General features: G+C 41.4%; 1 protein-coding gene across 7 annotated transcripts in view; it reads left to right on the top strand.

Moving 5' to 3' along the window:
- LOC126095087 (protein cramped) overlaps positions 1-12,024 on the top strand; it is a 235,935-nt gene that overhangs the window by 206,649 nt on the left and 17,262 nt on the right. For 2 of the 7 annotated variants that reach the window (XM_049909774.1, XM_049909772.1), the window contains exons 12-13: positions 767-1,085; positions 2,963-3,229. The exons of 2 other annotated variants lie outside the window; for them this stretch is intronic. In XM_049909774.1, coding sequence (XP_049765731.1) covers positions 767-1,085; positions 2,963-3,229 — 586 coding nt within the window. The remainder of the gene's footprint in view (positions 1-766; positions 1,086-2,962; positions 3,230-12,024) is intronic. 3 more of the 7 variants (XM_049909776.1, XM_049909777.1, XM_049909773.1) reach the window with 3 other exon arrangements.

The following is a 12,024-nucleotide window of genomic DNA, read 5'->3' as shown; positions in this document are numbered from 1 at the left end:
GTTATTGCCAAAATGGAAAGCACAACAACTTACTTCGATGTCTGGCTGGAAGACAGATGAGCAGAGTAATACCAGGAGCACCTACAAATGTGAACAAGAAGTGGCCAAATGCTGTGTGCTCTTGCTTGCGTAGCATTTTTAAACCCTGCAAAATGCAAGTTGCTTGTATTCACTCTGCTACAAACCAAGCTTAAGCTCCATGAGGTTATCACTTTTAGATATCTAATATTTAATATTACTCAGTGATTGTAATGAATGTCCTCATTGGAATAAGCCTTCACCAATCTAAAGCTATTTCTAGCCACAGTAAAGTTGTACAAAAAATGGAAGTTGTGATGGAAGCCTTGTACCATAATAATTCTTTACAGCTTATGACAGCAAAATATTATGCCACATAACAAACTGAACAATTTAACTCTTCGAAATCACAGTCAGGAAGGATCATCTTAGAGTTACTGCTTGCAGATTAAATTCATTTGACAAAAAATTATGTTGCATTTTTATAAAATCTTTTCCAATTTACGACTAACTCACCTAAGTTAAAATAACACATGCAGAAAAATTAGTGAACAATATGTATTAATCTTAAGCAAAGTAATTAATTCTCACTTATCATTATTAATATTTTATGGGAGCTGTTTTACATTGTGACTGCCAACTTTGTATTGGTGCTGTTCAAATACAGTTGTCATTTCAGTACGTTTAGACTTGTGTCTGCTATAGTTGCTTCTTCCTTCTTGAATTTTCCAACATGTTTTCATTGCAGAAATTTCAATTACGATATTGCAATCGTCGAGGGAGGTCAGTTCGCCCCAAAAATGTGGTGGTACAACGTATGCTTCCACTGTTACCAAAGGCTCCAAGTGGTCATTCTGTGGTAACTCTCAATGTTATACAGCAAACCAGTCAATTACCTGGTGAATTTTTGCCTTTCACTACAACAACACCCACGACTGCAGTTCAACATTCTACGTGTCATCCTGTCCTCCTCAAGCCACAACCACAACAGACAGAAACAGTGTGCTTGCCTGATCTCACAGCTGCAACGGTTCCAGTTACTGCAGTTACCACACCAGCAAGCACAGGTGAGCTGGAAGACTGGCTAACTGTACTAAATAAGAGGCCATTGCACTTGATAAAATGGTCTCTGGATTTCGTTAACTACATAAATTTTCTGTACTAAAAAATGAATTTGTGATTATATGTTTTAGGTGAATAATTAGCTACAGCCCTATACTCTAATATATTTGTACTTTTGCTGTAAAATTTTTTAACCTGATTATTTTTTCCTCTGTTTAGTGTAGCATAATCTCATGTCTTCATATTGACTGTTTGGTAGTACCTGTTATGTATGAGGTGTGTGAGAAAAAAGATGAGACTGATTTTTATGTACCAAAGTTCGTATTTTTTTTTTTCAAGCAACAATATTGCCCCCTTCAAAGTAGTTCCCTTTAGTAAGTATACACTGGGGGAGTTGTTTGTTGTTCCCAGTCACGGTAGTAGTGCTGAAAGGCTTCAACTGGTAGGGCCTGTAACATGTTCATCACATTCTTTTGTGCATTCTCCAAAGTTCCAAAATGATGTTCTTTTAAGTCATTTTTCAATTTTAGAAAAAGAAGGTCACAAGGACTCGGATCCGATGAATAGGGAGGCTATGGAGCAACAGGACTCTCTTTTGAGGTAAAAAATTCCATGATGGAAGTGGTTGTGTCACGAGGGGCATTGTCATGATGCAGCATCCACTTGTCAACAACATCTGGTCTTGCTCAATTCACCCTTTTTCTGAGCCTTTTGAGGCCATCTTTGTAAAACACTTATTTGACAGTTTGTCCAACAGTAACAAATTCTTTGTGCACAATACTCATGCCATCTTTGTAAAAAACTTGGTTGACAGTTTGTCCAACAGTTACAAATTCTTTATGCACAATACTCATACTGTCAAAAAACAGATCAACATTGGTTTGATTTGCTCATTCAAGCTCTTTTTGCTCAAGGAGATGTCTCAGTGAGCCACTCCTCACTTTGCCACTTCACCTCCAGATCGTATTAAAAAAATGCAGCCATGCAGGATTACCCGAGCGGTCTAGGGCGCTGCAGTCATGGCCTGTGTGGCTGATCCTGGCGGAGGTTCGAGTCCTCCCTCGGGCATGGGTGTGTGTGTTTGTCCTTAGGATAATTTAGGTTAAGTAGTGTGTAAGCTTAGGGACTGATGACTTTAGCAGTTAAGTCCCATAAGATTTCACACACATTTGAGCATTTTTCAAAAATGCAGGATTCGTTACCTCTCAAGATGATTAATGCACGTTTCTTTGATTGCAATTCTGCTCAGTTGTGAAGTTTTTTGGCGCCATTTTGCCACAGAAATTTTGCATATGCAAATCTTTTGTCAAAATTTGGTGTACGGTGAAAGTGTTTCAGTTTAACATGTAACCTATATCTTTATTGTTAATTGTCAGTCTCATCCGACAAGAGTACACATTCGATGTTTTAATTGGTTTTTAAGTTGGTCTCTCCATGCAGGGTTCATCTTCAACATGACATCGAAAAACTTGTGTTCTTGATAAAGTACGTTCCCCATACGCCTGTTTCACCTTTTCAAAAATCACACTTACAGATACCCCAAGTTTAACACAAAACTAGATTGCATAACATTGCTCTAAATTCTGCTGTTTCATTTTCGTAACACACAACAAAGAGACAACGTCACTATTGGTGCTCTCATGTGATGGCTTTACGAAGATGAAACTTGGACTGAACATTTGGAAGGGATGAACACACCAGTCTACACAAACAGAACAACACAGTGTTGCCAGATCCCTCACAGTGTTGTCAGTCTCATTTTTCTCACGCACCTCACACAAAATAAAATATGCAACCAATCCATTAATTTTGAACTTGTTTTGTTGAAAAAAAAATATGTATTTCCTTTGGGTGTGTCATATGTATTAAACACTTTCCTCAGCAGACATGTGTGCAGCCCTCCCTGTGGAACCTACAGTTCTGTCAGCAGAGCCCACTCCAAACACAGATGATTTGTCAGGTCTGTTGAGTCTTGATCTCTCAACACCACCTCCAACACCAGCACCTGTTTCTTCATCATCACCTCTTATAACAATTGCAGATGGTATTGACATAGCAAAGAATGATCACCAGTTGTCACCAACTACTACTGCATTACCTAATGGATTTTCTGATGAGTGTGATCCCACTGCACCCACTGGCTTTGGGGGTAAGTTTCAAGTAATGATTAACTACGGTATTATGCTCTAATATATTTATTTTTATAATTCTTTTTGAATTAATACTAAAATTTTTGTCTATTGTCAAACAGTCTCATAACCATTGTGTCCCCAATAGTACAATGTATTGTTGAGTTTATGCACAGTATGAAAGTGCTACATAAAGGAAAACATTTAAATTTCTTATTTGAAAATCTGTAAAAACATTAGATAACTAACATTGTGATGGAATACATGTTTTCATTTCTTGAGGAGGAGGAGAGATCTGTCAGAAACAGCAGTTTGTGATAAGTTCAGAAAGAGAATATATGTAAGACAAATGCTTGTTGAGTCGGTTGTGTATAAGTGTTTATTCCTAGTGTATCGGTGCCTATTTATTTTTATATATCGTAATAACAGTTAATAATAGGTTCTAAAGTCTTATATTTCTTGATCAACAAATTTAATGCGTGCTTGTGCTTGGGGTATTATGCTACTGGTCATGAATTGATGCCAACATTAAACACTTACAAAAAGAAGTAGCATTAAGGAAAGCAATCTATACTGCAGTTGATCTAGGACGTGACAGATACTGGCATTTTAAGTAATGTTTCACTTCAACCACCAACAGTCTCACTGCAAACCTGTATTGATGGTTTTTCACAACTATAACATGTGGATTCTCAACAATCCATTTATGGATGTTACTAGTACTGAGCATTTCATCTCTGGTAAAACATGTTACATCTGAGAGAACTACACACACAGGAAGCCATGGATCAATAGTACAACACTGCAGCACCCACTGAATCGGTACATGAGTGGTGTGAAGTCAGTAGGAGTTAAAACTTGCAGTGTCTGTTAGTGGTCATGGTATAGCTGCTACTCTCACATACCTTCTCATGTAGTGCTTAGCATTCTGTACACTTTGCATGCCACTGATTGAGTGTTGATTTCATACTGAGCATCTATGTGAGTAAGCACTGCTTCTTCTAAGATACGCGTGTAGTTTATTATCCCTCTTGGTGGTTTTATTGTACTACCACTTGTCCCATCTCTTTTAACCACTGGAACAGGTTGTGGAACATAGTATTCACTGAATGTCTCTTATGTGGATGCGTGGCACAATACAGTCTTTTAGCAACTGTATATTTTCCTTTTATTTCTTCATACTTGGAAAAAGTAATGTTTTGCTAATTCAGTAACCAGTAAATCCCCATTTCACTAGGCCTGGTTGACTGTACATTTCAACTTGTAAGTATAAATTGCAGCCCCACAAACCCTTATATCAGAATTGACCATGTCTAATGTTCACATCATGCCATTTACTGTGCATTTGTTTTGTTCCACTGGTTTTGTAGCTTTATACTCTATTCTTCTAGACAAACTGATACATTTGCCCTTGTCTAGCATCCCTGAAATTAGTATGATAGTAAAACACCCCATAGAAGAGTATTGTTCAGTCATTTTGAATTTGGTTGTGTGTATTTGGTACAGCTGTTGTAGTATTCTGCAGCATATCAATTATTTGATTTAATTTCTTGACATACAGAAGGTATTAATGTTTGAGGATGTCCTAAAGCTTCACAATATTTTTTTTTATAGTCCAGTTCATGCATGATCCTTCTTGTCTTTTACTGTACTAGCAATATTTTTTGTCGTGTGTAGCCAGTTATTTGGTTAGTGATGGTGTTTGACTGCTTCCTAAGGAGGTATAAACCACTGTTGATTCTCCCCAGATTCAATAGTAATATGGTTCACCCATAGAAGATTTTTGACGAGTTAAACATATTTTTTATAGTCCATCAAGTACAGCATACATTTCATTTGGTAGGAGTTGACAGTGTTAAATATCAGTAGTGCAGATTATTAGCATTCATATTGAGGCTCTGATCATTCATATGTTGCGTTATTCCTGTTACATCATTAGCACAATAGACTCCAACCATTTATTCTCTCTGCCACAGAATAAGATTGTGGTGTCGTTTGCATAGCTTACTACATGGAAGCCATGGGGTGTCATTAATGTGTGTATGGGAGCAAAAAGGATCCATAATAGAGCATTGATTTGCACCTTGTATTACTGGTTTGCTGGTGAATTAATAATTTATAGTCTTTTATATATCAATTTTGTACACTCATTACAATTTTACAGGCATGTGGGTGGATGACATTAATATGCCATAAACTATATTAGTTTATTGCGAGCAGCAAATCCCAGTCTGGCATAGTTTTCATTTGTCACTGTTTACTGTGTTTTACAGAGCAAAATGGTTTTCTCAGTTGTAAAACTCTGACTGATATCTGCATCCTGTGATCTAGTGGACATTATAATCCATGTAAGAATAGCAAAACTGATGTGGTCGAGCTGAAAATACTTTTTTTTTTTTACCATGATATGGTTATACAAGGTCTGTCTAAAAAGTATCTGACCTTTGATTTTCCTGCACGAAATAGAGACGATAGCGCGACGCCACTGTACACAGTAAAGGAAGAGACCTTTATGTGCATGCATGAATTTTGTCCCTGTCTTCCAGCGCGTCAGTTGCTGCCTGTCAGTCGTTGAGTGAGGTACTGCACAAAATGTGCGTCAGATTACCGATTCTCTCAAGATGACTGAACGTGTTGAGCAAAGCTACTGCATCAAATTTTGTCAAAAGCTTGGTGATTCTCATAGATAAACAATTCATAAGATTCAGCAGATGTTTGGAGAAGATGCGATGGGTGCAACACAAAGTAAGGAGTGCTTCAACCGACTCAGAAATAGCCGCGCATCAGCGGAGAGTGACCAGCATTCTGGCAGGCCCCAAACTGCTCGGAGTGCAGCTGTTGTTGAGAGGGTGCAAAACTTGATGATGGCAGATTGTTGTTTGACCATGCGGAAGATCGCCCTTGAGGTTGGAGTGAGTAAAGATTCTGCACACGCAATTTTGCGCGATAATTTGAACATGCACCTAGTGGCTGCAAAATTCATGGCCAAAGTTGTTGTTGCTGGAACAAAAAGACCTCCATTTTGACGTTTCACAGGACCTTCTGGACACCACCAACACTGATCCTGGGTTGCTGAACACCACAATAACTGGAGATGAGTGTATGGGCACGACCTAGAAACAAAAGGACAGTCGTCGCAACGGAAGCATGCTGAGTCTCCAAGGCCAAAAAAAGTGCGACAAGTGCAAAGCAAAATGAAGGTGGTGCTGACTGTCTTCTTTGATGTCCTTGGAATTGTGCATCATGAATATGCACCAGAAGGACAAACTGTGACAAAGGACTATTATCAAGATTTTCTCTGGCGACTCTGTAACGCCGTTCGGAGCAGAAGACCAGACGTGTGGACAGCGAAAAAGTGGCAACTGCATCATAACAATGCCCCTGCACATTCATCCCACTTGATCCAAAATTTACGGGCCAAACTGGAATTACAGCCATTCGCCAACCTCCCTACTCTCCACACATGCTCCTTGTGACTACTGGTTGTTTCCAAAATTAAAGATGCCACTGAAAGGATCCCGTTTTGAGAGTAGAGAAGAGATAATGCAGAACCCGACGACGGAGCTGAACACTAATCCAAAAGACTTCCAGAGGTGTTTCCAGCAGTGGAAGGATCAGTGGGCTAAGTGTGTGCAAGCACAAGGGGCCTACTTTGAAGGGGATTGGGGTCCCAACCCCGTCAGGTATTCGAATTATTTTTTCTGGTCAAAGGTTGAATACTTTTTAGACAGCCCCTGATACACTGGTATAGATATGCGTATTCAAATACAGAGATATGTAAACAGTCAAAGTACAGTACTGGGGTCGGCAACACCTATATAATACAAGAAGTATCTGGTACAGTTGTTAGGTTGCTGCTGCAATGGCAGGTTATCGATGGTGTTACAGTCGGCACGTGGTCGATGGGACACAGCATCTCTGAGGTAGTGATGCAATGGGGATTTCCCCATACGACCATTCCACGAGTGTACCACGAATATCTGGAATCCAGAAAAATAACAAAGCTTCGACATTGCTGTGACCGGAAAAAGATCCTGCAAGAAAGGGTTCAGTGATGACTCGAGCATCGTTCACCTTGAGAGAAGTACAACCCTTCTGCAAATTGTTGTAGATTTCAGTGCTGGGCCATCAACAAGTGTCAGCGTGTGAACCATTCAATGAAACATCATCAATATGGGCTTTTGGACCTGAAGGCCCACTCATGTACCCTTGATGACTGCACAACACAAACTTTATGCCTTTCCTGGGCCCATCAACACCGACATTGGACTCGAAACGTATTGCCTGGTCTGGCGAGTCTTGTTTCAGATTTTATGGATGTGTAGGGTATGGAGACAACGTCATGAGCCCATATTAGCAGGAGACTGTTAAACCTGGTGAAGGCTCTGTAATGGTGTGGGGCATGTGCAGTTGGAGTGATATGAGACCCCTGACACACCTAGATACGACTCTGACAGGTGACACGTAGGTAAGGATTCTGTCGGATCACTTGCATCCATTCTTGTCCATTGTGCATTCCAAATGGACTGGGGCAATTCCAACAGGACAATGTGACGCCCCACACATCCTGAATTGCTACAGAGTGACTCCAGGAAGAATCTTCTGGGTTTGAACACTTCTGCGGCCACCAAACTCCCCAGACATGAAAATTATTCAGCATGTCTGGGATGCCTTGCAGCAAGCTGTTCAGAAGAGATCTCCACCCCCTTGTACTCTTATGGATTTGTGAACAGCCCTGCAGGGTTCATGGTGTCAATTCTCTCCAGCACTACTTCAAACATTATTTGAGTCGATGCCATGTCACCGGCGGAGTGGCCGAGCAGTTCTAGGCACTACAGTCTGGAACCGCGCGACCGCTATGGTCCCAGGTTCGAATCCTGCCTCGGGCATGGATGTGTGTGATGTCCTTAGGTTAGTTAGATTTAAGTAGTTCTAAGTTCTAGGGGACTGATGACCTGAGAAGTTAAGTCCCATAGTGCTCAGAGCCATTTGAACTGTGCCATGTCATATTAGGGCACTTATACCTGCTCGTGGGGGCCCTACATGATATTAGGCAGTTGTACCAGTTTCTTTGTATAAGCAGTACACCTCGTGAAGAAGGTACTGAGATGAGGCAGGACGACATTTCAGGTTACCCAGTGTGCAGTTTGTAACTTACTTCTTTTAACTTTATTTGATTATACTTTTATTTAAGGCAGTTACTTAGGAGTTTCCTATAATACCATAATTAATAGAGTTGCCAGGAAGTTTAAGTATTTATTTAAATGTCCGCCCCGGTAGCTGAATGGTCAGTGTGAGAGATTGTCAATCCTCTGGGCCCGGGTTTGATTCACGGCTGGTCAGGGGATTTTCACCACCCAGGGACTGGGTGTTGTGCTGTCCTCATCATCATCCTGTCATCCTCATCGACTGCAGGTTGCCGATGTGGCGTCAGTTTGAAAGACCGTCACCCGGCAAATGGCCTGCCCGACGGGGGGCCCTAGCCATACGATTAAATAAATGCATTTTTAAAAAATGCACACTTTAGAAATTGCACTGTATATTCCATCTTGTCCAGTTGAGCATGTATTTTTAGCACTGGTAATGTATTGAGTGCTTTCTGATCATCCAGCTCCACAGCTTCAAAATCCACACACATAGAAGGTGATGTACCATCGTGACACACATTTTTAATTGCATTCAGAATTTTTTACCTTTTAGTCTAATGCTTACAGATTCACTGTCCATCTTCATGGTGCTTTTGCAATATCTGACAATTAATTCTCAGAACATCTTATATTCACTCATGAGCAGTTGAATTACCGAGACTTGTGTACCAGTCGGTAAGACCCCGTTTTTTTCTGAGGGTGGTGGTGGTTGTTGTGATACGTTGCCATGTCATGGACTTCAAGAAACATAAGTGTTGTGTAGCCATTCTAATTTAAGATGCTTATCCGCAATCTGCAACTTGTGAAAATTTATCTGAGCTTGGCCTAATGGGCATGTATCTCACACGAAGGAGTTTTATATGCATTCAGTAGGACTGAAGTCAAGTGACCTAGGAGGCAATACATGGTAGCTCATTGTACAAGTTAAGACATAATTATAGCATTTAGTTGTTAAGATCACATATCGATTGTACCACGGATGTGGTTGAATTCCAACAACTGCACAGATATCAGAGTTCTGTAACTGCTATACAAGGTAAATTAGTCCAGGCAAAACAGCATTTATTTTTTGTAACTGACATGTCTCAACACCCAACTCTTAAGTTACATCATTAATCTGTAGAGACAGAACTGACTTCCATCAGTGATAGTCACACTTAATAGTAAACACCTGTGCAGAGATGTAAGTCCACAGGCACACTGATGCACTGTGGACTGTGGCAGTTCCAATTCTTGCAGGCTGTTTACAGCACAGAGTATTTCAGTATGGTAGTTGCTAACTTCAAACTAACTCTGCTGAAGGAATTTGTCAAAGGCAGGTGACTGTTCACAGTAGACAAAACTCACTGAAGACTGCTCGCTGAAGACAGTCCTTCAGTTTGCTGGATCACGGATTATATTGCCACATGGATTGCTACACTGAATCCATGAAATTGATTGCTGCTACTGCAGATCATGTTTTCCTTGGCTGTTTGCATGTCCAAGCGGAGTGATGTCATAATTGCCTCGGGTTGGCATTCGTGGACATGGCAAAGTAGTTCAGCTACGTGGGCAGCATCTGCGAAAAACCGCTGCAGCTCATACGGCTCCTGTCGTTGCGTAATGCGAGCTGTGTGAAACATCAATACAGGGGAGGGGAGGCCATCCCAGCAGGGGTAGTAACTTGGGACACAACACTCACCTCACTGAGAGAGAGAGAGAGAGAGAGAGAGAGAGAGAGAGAGAGAGAGAGAGAGAGAGAGAGAGGGGGGGGGGGGGGGGGAAGCCTCTTCTTCTTCGGCGTTGGATGAAGTCCATATCAACCCTGGCCTCTGCACTGACGCTGCTAGGCTTTGCTTTCATTGGCTCACGTAATTGTAGGACTTCAGCACTGGGAGGCTGCTACTCTGTTGAATCTCCTCCTTCACCCTGCAAGAAAAATAAGTTATTGATACTTGTAAGTGAGAGGGCTATAATTACTGGAAGGAAGAAACTTCTTGACATGGGGTCGGAGTTGATTGATGTGTTTTCAACATGTGTCTGCATCTGCTATGAATATGATATACTTTGCGTAGCACAGACTACTGTCCCTGGGTACCATTTTTTTCTATACCAAATCTCTGCATATGAGACCTTGGCATTGACTGTACACTATTGTTGTCTGTTGCCGAACCTGCAGGTGGCAGTGTTGTCCTAAAGGCGCGATGCTGTGAGGGACAGGAGGACACTCATCTTTCAGTCATGCAACATCTCCCCCAGAGATGCATCTTTATGGGGAGTGCTTCTGTAAGAACAGAGAAATTTTAGTAAAATGTTCTCCAATGCCTAGTCACTTGCGACCTGTTTCATTTGTTCTTTGGATGTCGAATCGAAGCGTTCAGCGATCTTGTTTGATTCAGGATGAAATGTCATGCTACAGAGGTGCTGGATCCCATGGGCCATGCAGAAAAGAGTCAAACTCTTGACTCGCGTTCTGGGTGCCATTGTCCGTCATGATGACGAGAGGAAGAATGCCCACAGCAGAAATCTGTTTAACACAGGTCCATTTGGGATGTTCTAGTTGTTCATCCTGACAATGTAAGGTTAGCGTGTGGGGTATCCTCAAGAATGAGGCAATCTGTCCCCCAGTAATGATCCAATGTAATATAGGTGGAGCTAACTCCAGGGCTCTAATTCTTTTGTTCAAGTGAAATATGACTCGGGAGGTGCTGCTTGGTACTTGCTGCAGGTTGCACAGACTCTGAGCAGGCACTCAGTATCCTTCTCCAGACCTTTCCAGTAGATATATTGCTGAACCATTCACTTTGTCGTAGCAATACCCACAATGGCATCTTCGCAACAGCGTAAGAATATCTACTTGCAGTGCCGCTGGAATGATGATCTGCACTTCTCCCTCCATAGCTTGGAGGATGATGACTTCGTGGTAGAGTGACAGAACAGTTTGAAGATTCCAAAAATGCCTGAGATCTAGGTGAGTCAAAAACTTCTTTAACAAAGGCCATTGTCTTTGCAGAAAGTGTTTGACCCACGAAAGGACTTTATCTGCCATACTAGCATCAGTGATAACACAGATGTTGACACTGGTGTCGAGCAGGAGGCTTCACGGCCTGGCTGGAGAGAGCATCGACCCTGAAACATTCTTCTGAATGTGTGTCAAAATGCACTTTGCTGCAGGCTGGCAGCTGTGACAAAAGATCGGCAATACTGTTGTAGGAGGCTGTTGGGAACTCAGCCTCATAGTTGTAGGCCAACAGAAAGAGGACATCCAGTATTGAAGACATTGCATGTCTTAATGAGAAACTGAGTCTCTGGATAAGAATGCATTACCAGATGTTTGGGGTCTGTTTGTAGTAGAAAGTTGCAACCATAGACATAGTTATGGAATTTTTTGATGGTGAAATAAGGACTTCCTTTTCAATTTGAGAGTAGCTGCACATTCCACAATCATCATTTTGGATTCAAATGCAGTGGGCTTGCCTGCTGTGCCCACCGTGTAGGCTGACATCTACCCAGTCCCAGTGTCTGAAACATCTGTGGCCACCATGGGTCATAGTGTATCAAACACTTGGAGTCCAGGAGGGTCCCTGTCAGTTACTCGAATGCCCATTGACATTCATGTGACCAATCCCAGCATTTGCCATTCCTAAGCAATTAGTATAGGGGCTCTGCAATCATAACTGCCATAAGAA

The sequence above is a fragment of the Schistocerca cancellata genome, chromosome 8 (genome assembly GCF_023864275.1).
Source record: "Schistocerca cancellata isolate TAMUIC-IGC-003103 chromosome 8, iqSchCanc2.1, whole genome shotgun sequence".
Classification (NCBI taxonomy): Eukaryota; Metazoa; Arthropoda; class Insecta; order Orthoptera; family Acrididae; genus Schistocerca; species Schistocerca cancellata.
The sequence above is the reverse complement of the archived record's forward strand: the minus strand, read 5'-3'. Positions and strand labels throughout refer to the sequence as shown.